General features: G+C 42.7%; 1 protein-coding gene across 3 annotated transcripts in view; it reads right to left on the bottom strand.

Moving 5' to 3' along the window:
- Nucleotides 1-16,284, bottom strand: part of NUBPL (NUBP iron-sulfur cluster assembly factor, mitochondrial) — a 69,983-nt gene that overhangs the window by 40,554 nt on the left and 13,145 nt on the right. For all 3 annotated transcript variants that reach the window (XM_077464813.1, XM_077464811.1, XM_077464814.1), the window contains exons 2-5: nucleotides 12,265-12,412; nucleotides 9,443-9,477; nucleotides 4,474-4,564; nucleotides 4,317-4,356 (exon numbers count right to left, since the gene is read on the bottom strand). In XM_077464813.1, coding sequence (XP_077320939.1) covers nucleotides 4,317-4,356; nucleotides 4,474-4,564; nucleotides 9,443-9,477; nucleotides 12,265-12,412 — 314 coding nt within the window. The remainder of the gene's footprint in view (nucleotides 1-4,316; nucleotides 4,357-4,473; nucleotides 4,565-9,442; nucleotides 9,478-12,264; nucleotides 12,413-16,284) is intronic.

Below are 16,284 nucleotides of genomic sequence, written 5' to 3'. Positions count from 1 at the left end.
AGTACCCGCTGAGAGGTATTTTTTTTTAGGTCTCGGGGGTCTGAGATTAACTCCCATTTGTTATATGCCTCTCTCAATAGCATTCCATTGGCTATTCGTTCTAAATGGCAAACACTTATATCCAATCTCTCTGATGAGGACTGGGAAGAAGCATGTTCTTCCCATTTATTTGTATCTCCAGCTCTTAACATTAAAACTGATCCAACTGTATATGTTCCACCAATCTTATTTGACACCAGTTAGACTTCACGCCAGTGCAGGGACAAGGTCACCCAGCGCCCAGAGCAAAGATGCCAAACTGCACCCCCCTTTCCCTTAGGGTTAGGGTCAGGGTGCCCCCTACCCCTGCAATAAACCATTGCGCCAGGGGCAGCCGCCCCTCCTGCCCACCCCTTGTCCTGGCCCTGCTTCACGCTATGCAACGTATACATACTTTATACTGTACTAGGTGTGATCGCCCTAGAGCAGATTTTGCTCCTGAAATCTTGCTATGGCTAGTGTTTGCTATATTTCGGCGACAAATTTTCGATACCCTCTGTACAATATTGTCCGTACCAGTGCCCCTGACCCTACTGGTGTGTCCCCTAGGTATCCTCCATGAGGAGCATTGGCTGCGATGTACAAGAATTTTGTTGAGAGAAACGCTTTTTCTAACCCGTAAATCTATAGTGCTCAGGTGGATCCAGCCTACTCCTCCTTCGGTGCACCAATGGATACAACTATTTAACCAAGTTTTATTATTATTATACAGTGTTTACATAGCGCCAACAGTAAGCGCTTTGCCTTACAACATGGGGGCAAACAGTACAGTTACAATACAATTCAATGCATGCTGGTAGGTTAATTGGATCCTGTCTAAAAATTGGCCCTAGTATGTGTATGTATGAATGTGTTAGGGACCTTAGATTGTAAACATATAAGTACCTGAAATAATAATACAGGAGGGATCAGAGGGCCCTGCTCGGTAGGGCTTACAGTCTAGAAGGGAGGGAGGCTCCTTTCACATAAGTGCTTTCCCAAAGCTGCAAAATTTCCAGTGCGACTTTTGGTGTGATTTTGATTTGACTTTACATTGTATGGATCAAAGTCGGACCAAAAAGTAGTGCAGGCACCTTTTCAAAGTCGCTGCATCTTTGTCTCAGTTAGTTGAACAGGTACCATTGAAAAGAATAATGTGCGATTTGTCATGCAAATTTGATGTTCAAAGTCACAAGAGGTGTGAATGGACTTTTACCCTATGAGAAACTAATATTTAAGCATAAAGGATGCTCCACGCAATACAAGAAAATCTGGGATGTCTGTTCTACTCCTCCTCGCCCAAGTAATTTGTCAGGCTTTCCGTATTTTCTCTCTTCCAGGACAATATACTTAAAGGGGTTGTAAAGCTTTGTTTTTTAATTTTCTAAATAGGTTCCTTTAAGCTAGTGCATTGTTGGTTCACTTTCCTTTTCCTTCGATTTCTCTTCTAAATGTTTTTTTCTTTGTTTTCTTTGTCTGAATTTCTCTCTTCCTGTTCCTCCTCAGTAAGCTGTTCTGGCTAACTAAACACCGCTCAGACGATGGTGTGAAGTTTGCAGAGGAGAAAAAGAAAGTGAGAAATTCAGGCAAAGAAAAAAAACATTTTGAAGGGAAATCGAAGGAAAAGGAAAGTGAACCAACAATGCACTAGCTTAAAGGAACCTATTTAGAAAATAAAAAACAAAGCTTTACAACCCCTTTAAAACTGCTATAGCTGTAGATCTGTGTATGTAGATGTAAGTAGCCATTGATTCTGGGTCCTGTTATGTTAGTTTTTTTTTTTTTAAGATGTCTTATTTGTTCTATACAGCCATGAGACTAAGTTGTTTTATGCCATGTCAAGTGTATCCTACTCTGCTCAAGTTGGCTGTTACTTTATTTATTCATTTTTGTAATGCTGTCTTTGCATTATTTGCAATAAAATAAAAAAAAAAAAGAGTTAAAAAAAGTCTGTTGTCTTAGCCCCTGTACACACGGTCAGAGATTTCGACAACCAAATCCGTCGGATACACACGGTCAGACTAAGTTGTCGAAAAATCCGATTATTCAGAACGTGATGACGTAATTTTGTTACGATGGGACTACATTCATGCTAGTAGCCAATAGCTTTGATGTAGGAATTTGATCTGAGCATGTGTGGCACTTGGTCCGATCAAAATTCTCTACACATGATCGGAGTATGTCCGATGGAACCAGTTGGTCGGGAAATATTTCCAACAAGTTGGAAAATTGGGTCCGACGGATATTCCGACGGAATCAGTCCGATGCATACCACACACAGTCGGATTATCCGACAACACGGTCCGATAGGACACATTCCGACGGATTCTCCGACCGCGTGTACAAGGGCTTAGAGTTCTCGAATATGCAGCTGCCTATTAAAAAGAACTAGAATTAAATATCTGGGGTTGGGTGGAGACTTAAATTCTATATAAACTAAGTGTATACTGTATGCAGATGACAAGGTCTGTATGTGTGCATTTGATGTGAAGTATATTGAGTACCAAAATATTTTTTCAAACAATTGAAGTTAGTAGGTAGTACACCCCCGATTTAAATATAAACTTGTGGGTTTTTAATTTTTTATGGTGGTACATTATGCAACCCTCCTGCCAAGATTCCGTTTTTAGAAATCTCAGAGAGCAGATTTTTGCCAAGACATTGCAGCATCAGGCCAAGCTTCATATGTTACCTGATAAATTGACTTCTAAATTTTCTTGTGGCAAATCCATCACAGTAAAAGTGATGCAGTCACTAGTGTCACTACCTATTAGAATATCAATAGGAATACGTACAGGTATCGCTGAAAGCTTGTCTGAACATCTAAGGGATTGGTCATGGTTGGAACACCTTAACCACTTGCAGACAGGACCATTTTGCTGGTCAAAGACCAGAACACTTTTTGCGATTCGGCACTGCGTCGCTTTAACTGACAATTGCGCGGTCGTGCGACGTGGCTCCCAAACAAAATTGACGTCCTTTTTTTCCCACAAATAGAGCTTTCTTTTGGTGGTATTTGATCACCCCTGCGGTTTTTATTTTTTGCGCTATAAACAAAAATATAAATATAAAAAAACATTTTTTTCCCTCAGTTTAGGCCGATACGTATTCTTCTACATATTTTTGGTAAAAAAAAAAAAAAATAAAAAAAATAAAAAAAAAAAAAAAATCGCAATAAGCGATTATTGATTGGTTTGCGCAAAAGTTATAGCGTTTACAAAATAGGGATAGTTTTATAGCATTTTTATTAATAATTTTTTTGTATTATTTTTTTTACTAGTAATGGCGGCGATCAGCGATTTTTATTGTGACTGCGACATTGTGGGGGACCCATCGGACATTTTTGACACATTTTTGGGACCATTGTCATTTATACAGTAATCACTGCTATATAAATGCAGTGATTCCTGTGTAAATGACACTGGCAGTGAAGGGGTTAACCAGTGGGTGGCAGTGTAGGGGTTAAGTGTTCCTAGGGGTGTGTTACTAACTGTGGGGGGGTTGGGCTTTCATTTAGTGTACACTGATCTCTGCTCCAAATCACATGGAGCAGAGATCAGCGTCATTAGTTGCTAGGCAGAATGGAGAAATGCTGTTTACACGGCATTTCCTCCATTCGGCCGCTCCGTGAGACGATCGAGTCTGCGGGTCCCGCGATCGGACTCACGGGGGTCCCGACCAGCGCGGCGCGCTCCCGATGGCAGGGTGGCATTGAATATTGTGCATGATATCATAAGCCTAGGCTTTTTACCAGACAAGAAACAGGAAGTGGGCTTATATTTGAACAAGCATGGTACACTCGTCTGAAACGCGTCAACTGTAACCCTGCATGATTGTCTGACTTATGACAATAAAAACTCAGCAAGTATCCCGTTGGCTCTGGTGTGCGACCATTTCTTTTTCCTCGAAAGTATTTACTAGCAGAAAAAAAAATGTTTTACGATCCGATAAGTTAAAACAGCAAGGGCAGAGGATTTAAAAGATGGAAAGTTGGAAAAAAATAACTGAAGTTCCGCTTTAAGATAAGTGAAGTCAGAGGGAGATTTAGCAACTTTACAACAGAATGAGGCACATAAAAGTGGAAATCAACATCCTCATTTAGTACAATTTATTAGTCATCAGCTTAGAAGTAGTCATGACAGTACTGATTCTAAGCAGTTGAGGAAATGATTAAGGAATCAGGTTGCAATCTTTTATAGTAAATCCATTCCACAAATGCTTTCCTCTCTGCTTTTAAACAAATTATGTTTAAACAAAAATTCTAACACTGATATGTGGAATCATCTCAAATTTCTTACCATCTAATCCCATAGTTGACAAGAGGGATCATTAAATTTTCTGTAAAAAAGGAAATACACTGCAATCAGAAATACTCCAATGCAATTTGGAAATGTAGCTCATCATTTGGAAGCTATAGCATCTAATGGAACTGAAACAGATAGAAAAAGTTCTTACTGCTGTTCACCTCTGGGTTTCCCTTCAGATTCATCATTCGGGGAATGGACGGTCCATATACATCAGCATCCAACAAGCCCACTGACTTCACCTAGACATAATAACGTTATAACTTATTTTTTAAATGTGAATTATTATAATATACAATTGTCACCAAATTATCCACTGTCAGCACTCAGAATGTTCTCATTCGAGTATATAAAACAGCATCCCCAGTAAACACAGGAAAGCATTTATGGAGCCAATAATATACGGTGAACACAACTGTACTGCAAGTAGAACTGGGGGGGTCAGTGGGTTTTTGTGTAAAAGTATACTTGTATTTTTAAACCGGACTTTGTACTAAAATGCAACATCTGTTTATTCAGTAGATTAGATGACCACTGCCCCTATCAAATCTTTACATTTCCCACTTACAAAAAAAAATGTGAAAAAGGGCAAACAAATATACTTATGTTACACCCAGCCCCTGCATTGGAGAGGTTGAAGTCACTGTGTCATTATTATTATGGGTCCAGCATTAAATAGGTGGCCCTTGCATTTTAGTTGCAAGGTCCCCTTTAAAACAAGAATCCACTAGCCTACTTTTTAGCTCTCTAACCAGTGGCGGTGTGTCCATTAGGGGTGCTCGGGCGCCACCCCCTCTGTGCACTATGGATAGATTCATGCACTGCATGAATCTATCCACGGCCACTGTAGACACCCTCTATTCAGGCATCCAGCCCTTTTTCTGGTGCCCAAACTACAGCAGCGGGGGGGGGGGGGGAGATTGTTTTTGAAGCACCCGATTAGAGCCATAGGCTCTTATAGTCTTTGCTAACACAGAATGGCAGAAATTTAATACTGGGCACCTGATTGGCTGAACGCAGAGGCGATCCCCATTGGCACAGGGGAACATAGGAAGAAGACACGCATGGAGGACATCTATCGCCGTGCTACCGTCCCACAGCTCGCCACCTGACCAGCTGCCTGACACGTCACTATGATGGGGCAAGTGCCAGGCAGATGGCAGGCACAGTGGCTGCATATTATGGCACAAAGGCTGCAATTGATGGAGCACAGTTGGCTGCAAATGATGGGAACTGTTGGCTGCAAATGATGGGCACAGTGGCTACAATTGACGTTTTTGTTTCAGAATTTTTCAGTTTGTTTGCCCCCCCCCCCCAAAAAAAAAATTTTGAACATCAGCCGCCACTGCCCCTAACCCAAATTTGCCTTGAACCCCATCATCACCTAGATGCTTACTTAGCTCTCCATTGGTGGTCTGCTCCTTGTGCTAGCCCCTTCTGCGCCTTGACTCCCTGTAGACTTGAACAGGGTCTTACTCATAACTACAGATACTAATATTACAGCTTCATTAAAGTCTATGGAAAGTCACTGTGATGGTGCGGGTAGCACTGGAGAAGATTTTAGGCCAAAAGAGAACATTAGAGGAGGCCACCACTGTCATGGAGAGGAAAATAAGCATTTGTATGGGGGAGCTCTAGGTTTGTTTAAGCTAGGGTGCTAGAGGTGGGCCATTTCTTTTTAAGTAAACTTTAAAGTGGTTGTGAAGGCAGAAGGTTTTTTTTTTTATCTTAAAGAGGAGGTCCATGTCCTAACTGGTCTCCGATATCTGCTGGGATCCGTGCGGGTATCTGCACCCCCCTCCCCCCTGAAAGGTGTCAAATGTGATACCGGGGGGGGGGGGGGGGTTCCGAAAAGCGAAGGTAAAATTTTTGTGTGAACCTCCGCTTTAATGCATTCTATGCGTTAAGATAAAAAATTCTTCTGTGTGCAGCAGCCCCCCTAATACTTGCCTGAGGTCCATCCTGCGATGTTGCAGCAGTGTCTCAGCTGCCCAGGACTCCCCTCCCCATTGGCTTAGACAGCAGCACAGCGCCATTGTCTCCCCCTGCTGTCAAAGTCAGTTAGCCAATGAAGAAACAAAGGGGGCAGGGCACGGGTCATGGCGCAGTTTCTGAATGGGCACAGGGAGCTGTGGCTTGGCTCAGGTGCCCCCAAAGCAAGCTGCTTGCTGTGGGAGTACTCAAATGAAGGGAGGGGCTAAGAGCACCGACGAGTGACCCGAGAAGAGGAGGATCTGGGCTGCTCTGTGCAAAACCATTACACAGAGCAGGTAAGTATAACATGTTCGTTATTTTTAACAAAAAATAAATAAAAAAAAATAAATCACTTTAAGTCAGAAGGTTCAAAGAGTTTGTATTAATTCAGTTTCTGTGTAGCTCCTGTTGAAGTAGCATGCTTTCAGATACCTATGCAAAAAACTAAAACTAAAACTAAAAAAAAAAGAAGGAAGTTTAACCTATACACATTTATTTTAACCACTTTCAGACCGGACCATTTCGCTGGTAAATGACCAGAGGTCTTTTTACACTTTGGCACTGCGCTGCTTTAACTGGTAATTGCGCGGTCATGCAATGTTGTACCCAAACAAAATTTGCGTCCTTTTCTTCCCACAAATAGAGCTTTCTTTTGATGGTATTTGATTGCCTCTGCGATTTTTATTTTTTGCGATATAAACGTAAAAAGACCGCAAATTTTGAAAAAAAATGATATTTTCTACTTTTTGTTATTAGAAAAATCCAATAAACTCAATTTTAGTCATACATTTAGGCCAAAATGTATTCAGCCACATGTCTTTGGTAAAAAAAAAGTCAATAATTGTATATTTATTGGTTTGCGCAAAAGTTGTCACATCTACAAACTAAGGTACGTTTTCTGGAATTTACGCAGCTTTTAGTTTACGACTGCCTATCTCATTTCTTGAGGTGCTAAAATGGCAGGGCAGTACAAAACCCCCCCAAATGACCCCATTTTGGAAAGTAGACCCCCTAAGGAAATTGATAAGAGGCATGTTGAGCCCATTGAATATTTTATTTTTTTGCCTCAAGCGATTGAATAATGACAAAAAAAAAATTTTTTTTTTTTTTTTACACAAAGTTGTCACTAAATGATATATTGCTCACACATGCTATGGGCGTATGTGAAATGACACCCCAAAATAAATTCTGCTGCTTCTCCTGAGTATGGGGATACCACATATGTGGGACTTTTTGGGAGCCTAGCCGCGTACGGGGCCCCGAAAACCAAGCACCGCCTTCAGGCTTTCTAAGGGCGTAAATTTTTGAGTTCACTTCTCACTACCTATTACAGTTTTGAAGGCCATAAAATGCCAAGATGGCACAAAACCCCCACAAATGACCCCATTTTAGAAAGTAGACACCCCAAGCTATTTGCTGAGAGGCATGTTGAGTTCATGGAATATTTTATATTTTGCCACAAGTTGCGGGAAAATTACAAACTTTTTTTTTTTTTTTTTTTTTTTTTTAACAAAGTTGTCACTAAATGATATATTGCTCATGCATGCCATGGGCATATGTGAAATGACACCCCAAAATAAATTCTGCTGCTTCTCCTGAGTACGAGGATACCACATATGTGGGACTTTTTGGGAGCCTAGCCGCGTACGGGGCCCCGAAAACCAAGCACCGCCTTCAGGCTTTCTAAGGGCGTTACAGTTTTGAAGGCCATAAAATGCCAAGATGGCACAAACCCCCCCCAAATGACCCCATTTTGGAAAGTAGACACCCCTAAATTTAGGGGTACACTAGTGAGACTAGGTAATAAATGGCGGGTGCCCTGAAACTATAAAAAAATAACTAACCAACCAGCGTCACCTGTAACAGTTATATGGTGATCACTGGTGAAAGGGTTAACTAGGGGGCAATTAGGGGGCTTTATGCGGTAGTATATGGGGGTCCCTGGCGCTATAAAAAGCTGCAGCGAACCTAAATACCTACCTGCCTAACTAGCGTCACCTGTGACACTAATACAGCGATCAGAAAAACGATCGCTTATTAGGCTGGGTTCACACTGGAGCGATGCGGGAACGCCACGAATGCGCGGCGGGTTCCCGCATCGCATGCCTCCCGGCGGCAGTTCACACTGCCCTATGCGAACTGCTGGGAGTGTCAGTGAAATGTTACTGACACCCCCAGATCAGTTCGCATATCGCAGTGCGATCTGCAAACTCGGATCGCATGGTGTGAACACCCATGCGATCCGATTCTGCTGCGGGCCAAAAAAAGGGTCCCGTGCGAATTTGCGGCGGGTGCGGCGGGTGTGGCGGGTGCGGCGGATGGCTGAACTCGAATCGCACAGAGATCGGATGTGATTTGCACTGCAGTGCGGTGCGAATCACATTCGTTCTCATAAACCGCTGCAATGTGAACCCAGCCTTAGTGACACTGGCGACGGGGGGTGATCACGGGGTTAAACCTTTATTGGGGGGGTTAGGGGGGTACATTAGAACTAAAGGGGGCTAACTCTAACTGCCCTAACAGTTATTACAGTCACAAATGACACCAATGCAAAAAAAAAAAAAAAAAAATGACATTGGTGTCACTGTGACTGGGGGGCAGGGGTAATTGGGGGGGTGATCGGGGGGTAAAGGGGGGGTGTGAGTGTGCCTGGCATGTTCTACTGTGTGTGTAGAGTGTTGGTGCAACTTACTGATCCGCTCTCCTCCGTGTCGGAACGAAAAATACCGACACGGAGGAGAGAATACATCACTTCCTCTCCTGTGTTTACATTACAGGAGAGGAAGTGATGTCACCGGGGATTTCTATTCGTCGGGAGCGATCGCGAGGGGGTGGCCATGAATGAATGGCCGTCCCCTCGTCCGGGATCGCTCCCGTACGAATACCGACCGCCGCAGGCACCGGGCGGGGGCCCGATCGGGCCCCCGACCCGCGGGAGGCAAGGGACGTACATGTATGTCCTTATGCCTGCCCGTGCCATTGTACCGACGTACATCGGCGTGCGGCGGTCGGCAACTGGTTAAACAATACATCCAAAAAAACTAAATGCACACACGGCTACATAGAATTTGTATTGCCTGGGGTTTCATTTTAAAATCCTTTACAAATATACTATAATAAACTAAAAATAAAAATATTTGACTTACATGTTCACTAGCTGCAATTCCCAATGCCAGATTAACTGATAAAAACAAAAAATAAAATATATGAATGCATCCAACTCTTCACCACTATAGTAAACAATTGGTGCGTGTACACTCTTGTGAGTAAGGCTTTGATGCACACACAACTTTGATGCGCTTTACAATACAGTTATGTGATGCGATCTTTGTTGCACTGTAAATCGCACCAAAGTAGTGCAGGAACCTTTTTCAAAATCAGTTTTGAATAGCATTGATTAGAACGGGCACCAACAATGACATTTCCCTTGTCATGCAATTCTGAGACTCAAGTCGAATCAGAAGTTGCACCTGTGTGATGCATGCCTAATGCCCCGTACACACGTTCCGATTATCGGACCACAAAAGTCGCTTTCGGACAGATCGTTTGTACGCAGCTTTCAACAGCCGATCACGACAGTCTGTCCAACCAAATCCAAAGGGGCAAACAGGAAAACTTTGGTCGGATGACAGCCCATCATACGACAATCGTGTAGTCAGTATAGTATTCATCCGATAAAAGTAGTTAAACAAACACCATGCATGATCGGAAACATGAAAATAAACCAGAAGGACACACGGGTCACACGTATTAGACATCATTTAAAACACATAGCTACGCACAACGGAAGTTTTCCAGAATCGTACGACACATTTTGGACTGTTGTATTTAATCTTAGTTGTATGCAACAAAATGTGAAGGATCTGTCTTACGATAATCGGAATGTGGGTACGGGGCATTAGCCTGTATGTAGAACATGCGGCAATAAATGCTTGTGTGAGTGTTAGACTGAATTCTGGCCTGTGTCCATTCCCTCTGATGCATTTTCGAATGAAATCAAGGGAAATACATCAAAACACATCACAGCAGATTAACAAGTGTTGCTACATGTTTTTTAATGCCTAGTGCAATGCACTTTGTTCTAGATGTCAATGCGTATCATAATGTGCAACGATGGCAGTCATGAATCGTTTACGTGTGTCATGACATGTCCACATATGCATGTGTTGAGATGCATTTTGATTTGTTTCTATTGAGGTCAATAGTGTTTAGACACACAAAGTGGCTTTGCTCCGCACCATTTTTATGTATGGGGAAAACAATGCAAAATAACGTGCGTTCTCCTCATATACTTTAAAAAAAATAAGGTAGGGTAATGTAAAAATCACAAAGAAATGGAGAACTTGGACAAATATTTCACACCCACATAATGCAAATACATTTCTAAACGGATACATATGTAATCAAGTTGATATATGCAATGCATGTTTAGCATTTGGCTGAGAAGCTGTGATTTTAATATCAAAAATTGTAAAAAAAAAAAGAAAAATAAAGGACTCAGGTAGGAACTATTTTAGGCCCTATTCACACTTTATGTCCATTATCATGCAGAAAAACACTGCTGTCTCCAAATTCTTATCTAATAGAAACCCCTTTCTTTCCTATATGGCTGGTTCAAATGTATGCAATGCAGCTTAGTGTGAGGGGTAAAGGGAACTATTGTATATTGGTCCCTTCACATCCATGCATGGGTGTTTTCACACATACTGCAATACGAATCCAGCCTGAGGCCCCGTTCACACCACAGCGTAGCATTGCTGCTCGTAATTTTGTTCGCGCAATTCTCACATGGAAACACATGTTGTGCATAGTGCAGCATATGTGCGACTGTTGCTCTTTTGCAGTTTGCCCCGATGCTCACATTTTATTTTGCGGCATTTGGTGTGCTATTTAAGACAAAATGGCACCCAAACGCACATCATGCAGTTTGCCGTAGTTTGGATTCCAAATTGCCCATATGTGAACAGGGCCTGAAAGTTCATCTTAAATGATGGCCCGAAGTCTATTCTTCTACCTCTGACTTGTGTATACTTAATAAAAGGAACTTATTAAAAATAAATTAATTAATTAAAAGTCATCAGCTACAAATAATGTAGCTGCTGACTTTTGGAAATCAGGTACTTACCAGTCTATGGATTCCAGAGAGATCTTACCGTGTTCCATCAGATTAGGCGACCCGTGAAAATCGCATAACGGAAGTAACGTTCCATCACAGCCATCTTGATACACCCGCACTCAGCCACTGCAAGCCTACAGTCTGAAGTCGCCAAGAGGATATCTTTTTACACCCACCGCAATCTTGCACTTCACACTTATTTTTACCACTAAACTTTTTTTTTTGGAGGGGGGGGGGGGCAGGTACCTAGTTTTGACAGGCACCCAGTTCCTACTTCCTGGTCTCCCTGCCGCCTAGGCAACCCCTCCTCTCTGCAATCTTCTGGGACAGGTCACAGGTCCCAGAAGATTGCCAGGCCACTAACAAAGTGCAGAGCAACTTGCAAATGCGCAGTGTGCACCCGGCTGTGAAGCCGCAAGTGGCCACAGCTGGGTGCCCACACTTGCAATGCCGGGGCTGCGGAGAGGAGTGAGGCTTTGGGGCAGCCGCATCGCTGGACTGTGGGACAGGTAAGTGTCTGTTTATTAAAAGTCAGCAGCTACACTTTTTGTAGCTGCTGACTTTTAATAAACTTAAAAAACGGGTGGAACTCCGCTTTAAGTCTAGAAGAGATCACAATTACTGATCTTCTCCCACTCTCCATTCTGAATCCTGTGCACTGAGGATTTATGAACATCACACATAGGACATTTACAACGTGATCCTCAATACTTTGTGAACTTGTCCAAGATCTATAGGTGCTTTAGCTCTGAATATGATTAAAATACAAAAAGTATATATTTATAATAATGTCTTCTTTCTGTAAAATATAAACATTTCAGGTCTCCATAGAGATATGGATATATTATTTACCTGCAGTTGTGGATTTGCCAACACCTCCTTTGCCCGAAGCTACAACCAAAATATGCTTAACTCCAGAAATTGGCTTCTGCTTTGGCAAACCCCGAGCCATCACCTGTGTCTGTCTGTCCTTGAGTGTCTCTTCTTGAGATTTTGCAGACTACAATCAGAGAATATAACAAATCATAGACTAGAAATCAAATAAGGTTCATTGCCTGACAAATACTGGCTATATTAGAGCACCATCAGTAACTAAAAGCCAGATTCCCCCAAGGCTAGCATAAACATGAGAACTATTCTACAGCCTCAGATTGCAAAAAACAAACAAGAAGAGATTATATTGACATTGGTCAGTAATTAGGATTTGGACAAAAGCAGTTAATGTGTTTACAGCTTTCGAACAATGGTGACTGTAGTATTACAAGAGGTCCTTTATCCCCCAAGTACTACGTCACTCAAACTTGTCAATATAAATGGGATTGGGCAAAGGGAATCTTCTTTTCTTTTTTCCTTTATTTATTTTTTGATTTCCAAATAATTTTTATTTTCATGTTAAAAAAAAAACATACAAAACATTTTAATTTTTTTTGGCAGTTACTATTACTTACAACTTTATCTGCTTTACTATCCCTCTTCTATCCCCCCTCCCTACCCTTCCCGTGTAAGATGCAAATTTACATTGTGCACACTGATCTTTAATTTCAAACTCTTGTCGTATTCTTATTTTCTAAATTTTGCTGCTCATTTTAAATAAGCTTTGCATACAACACGTTATCCATCACTCACAAGTGGGCATTCATCCTTTGCAACCAGTGTTTCCACATCTTAAAAACTTATTATAGTTGCCTTGCCTAGTTAGAGCTGCTTTTTCCTTCCATACTAATGTATTTATGGACCTAACCCACTCTTCCGGGGTCGGGGGGTTCCGTGATTGCAAGTTCTGTGCAATTAATTTCCTTGCCTGATACAGGCATCTCGCAATCACTGTTGTAATTGCTGTAACCCATCGCCCCAATGTCTTTTCCTATGTAGCCCAGAACACATGCTCTAGGTTCTGATTCTAGCACGACCCTGAATGTTGTATTAATAATTTTTAAAATCTCTGTCCAGTATCAAAACAGCTTTGGGCATCTCCATACCATGTGTACGAGATCCCCGTCTCCATGCATCTAGGGCCCTTATCGTCTGGTCGATGGCCGAAAATATACAGTTTCTTAGGGGTATAATAGGCTCTATGCAATAAGAAAAAATGTGACACTTTTTGCGAGGGAGACACCGACACCAACGGTCCAAATTCTAAGATCCTTGTCCATTGCTCTGCTGTAATTACTCCTACATACTCTTCCCATCTTGTTTTGTTCTTAAGGGACCCTATCTTGCTGTTGAATTTGCCCATCATTTGCAAGTACACCTCTGATACAAAGACCCTTGGTGGTATCCCCCTTAATTATTTTTTGGAGAAGGGGGATCTCACTCCATTCTGGTATATAGTTATTAAACTGATTAACCAAAGCATGTCTGATCTGTAAGTAACTGTAAAATGATTTGATATCCCATACTCTTGTCTCAACTCAACAAACGATTTTAAGGTGTTACCCTCGTACAGTTGAGTCAACCGGTTTATTCAGTGTCTTTCCCATTCCTTATTCTTCTCTAGGGGGAGTAGTTCTTGCAGGTTTTTATTGTTCCAAATGGGCGACTATTCTGTAACTCCCCTGTACCCCATCGTTCTCTTGACTAACTGTCAGATTTTAGTGACCAACATTAGTGTTGGGTGCTCTCTATAGAGAGAATCTGACTCTAGCGCTTCCACTACGTATTTATGTGGGGAGCCCTGTAACATTTTACCACTGGCGTTCCCCCCCCACCTGGGGTGGACATCCCCAATTGCTGCAATTGAGCTGCCAAGTAGTAGCTGTATGGTTGAGGAATAGCCAATCCCCCTTCCTTTGTTGGATCCTTTGTTGGTTTAATCCTGGCCTTTCTTCCATATTAGCTCTCTAAAAAGTGTCTATTTTTTTAAACCATTTTTCCCCAATCAAAACTGGAGAATTATGAAGCAAATACAGCAACTGTGGCATCCAGATCATTTTAATCAAGTTGGCACACCCTGCCACTGACAAAGGAAGTCTGCTCCAGATGTCACATTTCCACTTAAATTTTAACAGAAGTGGAGCTAAATTATCAGTAATGTACTGATTAGGATCATGTGACACCACTATACCAAGGTATTTCATTTTCTCTGTTAGGGTCCTTTCACACGGGGCGGATCAGTTCTGATCCACCCCGTGGATATCCGTTTGCTCAGCGGGGATCGACGGAGTAGGGAGATGACAGGTCTGTCTCTGCACACTGCGCAGGGACGGACCTGTCACAGCGCCGCTCTCCCCTATGGGAGATCGGATGACGACGGACCGCAGTGCCCGTCGTCACCCGATCCGATCCGCAGACGGATGGAAAAATAGCTTTTTCCTCCGTTACACTTTTTTGGATCGGAGCGGGTCGGATGTCAGCGGACTTGTCACCGCTGACATCCGACGCTCCATAGAGCTCTATGGAGCACCCGTTCAGGTCCGCCTGAAAATCTGACAGGCGGGCCTGAACGGGACGTCAGTGTGAAAGGGGCCTTACTCTTAACAGGGATATTCCCCTAGGGATGGAATTAATGAGTGGATCAACCGGTAGAAGGGATGACTTTTCCCAGTTAATAACTAGGCCCGAGTATCTACCAAACTCCTCCACTATATGCATTACTTTAATTAATGAAGATTCCGTATTCCCCAAAAAGAACAAGACATCATCTGCATAAAGTGCTATCCTTTCATACCCACAATTCCTTTGGAATCCCTGCAGCTCAGTTGATGATCTAACCGTGCTTGCTAGGGGTTCCTTTGCCAGTGCAAATAACAAGGGTGATAGAGGACGCCCCTGTCTCGTCCCTCTCTTGAGCGGGATCTTTTCTGAGTATTCGTTGCTGATTTTTAGTTTGGAGTTTGGGCAGTTATATAGTGTTTTCAGCAATTCTATAAATATCGGGCAGAATCCGAGCCTCTCCAATACCCGCCAGAGATATCCCCACTCAAGGCTATCAAAAGCCTTAGCTGTTTCTAAGGACAAAATAGCCCTCTAGCCCATATTCTCTGTCGGGACCTGGAGGTTCATATATAGCCTTCTTATATTAATACTTGTAGACCTGTTAGGTATGAACCCTGGCTGATCTGGATGAACAAGTTTTGAAATACATTTATTCAGTCTGGATGACAGCACCCTTGCCACTATTTTAATGTCAGAGCACAATAATGATATTGGTCTATATGAGGATGCTTCGAGCTGATCTTTCCCCTCCTTTTGCATTACTACTATGGTAGCTTCTGACATTGAGGAGGGCAAACTTCCCCTCTCAGCTGCCCAGTTCAATGTCCTTAAAAGCTCTGGGAGTAACACCTCCCCATAGTGTTTATAGGTCTCCAATGGTAACCCATCTGGACCGGGGGATTTTCGATTGGACATGCCGGCTACCGCTTGCTGCAGCTCCTCTAAAACTATTGGGGAATCAAGCTTATACCCATCACTCTCCGAGAGAGTGGCAATTCCACTCTCCCCAGAAAACTATCCATTTGGGTAAAGGTCATCTTCAGTGTGTGAATTAGGCAGTGGGCATTCTGGTTTACCAGCTGCGCTGTTGGGGCGATTATGCTCATGTGGTAGGTGCGTTTTACATTGAGTTAGGATAGTCCACCTTGCATTTTAGGGCATGGTAGCCCACTTTTATTAAACATAATGGAACAGTTCACATAGAAATCAGTTGCCTACACAGGGTTTTTTCCACATCAACAGTTAACTGAAAATGCCAAGCCACCTGGCTCCCTTGTCAGCATCCTACCAATCCCTCTGACTGTGTTGCTCAGCTTTCCTGGTTCTCTAAGCTCACTCCCCCTTTAATTGCAGCACCCCGCTGCACGGTCCACTCCTGGCCTCTGGATAGGAGTTCACCTGAAACCCCGATAGGAACTGACCTGACTTCTGGGACAA

This window comes from Lithobates pipiens, unplaced genomic scaffold, assembly GCF_037356315.1.
Source record: "Lithobates pipiens isolate NorthernLeopardFrog02 unplaced genomic scaffold, aLitPip1_a1.2 Scaffold_30, whole genome shotgun sequence".
Classification (NCBI taxonomy): Eukaryota; Metazoa; Chordata; class Amphibia; order Anura; family Ranidae; genus Lithobates; species Lithobates pipiens.
Note: the sequence above shows the minus strand (reverse complement) of the source record. Positions and strands in the feature narration are given on the sequence as shown.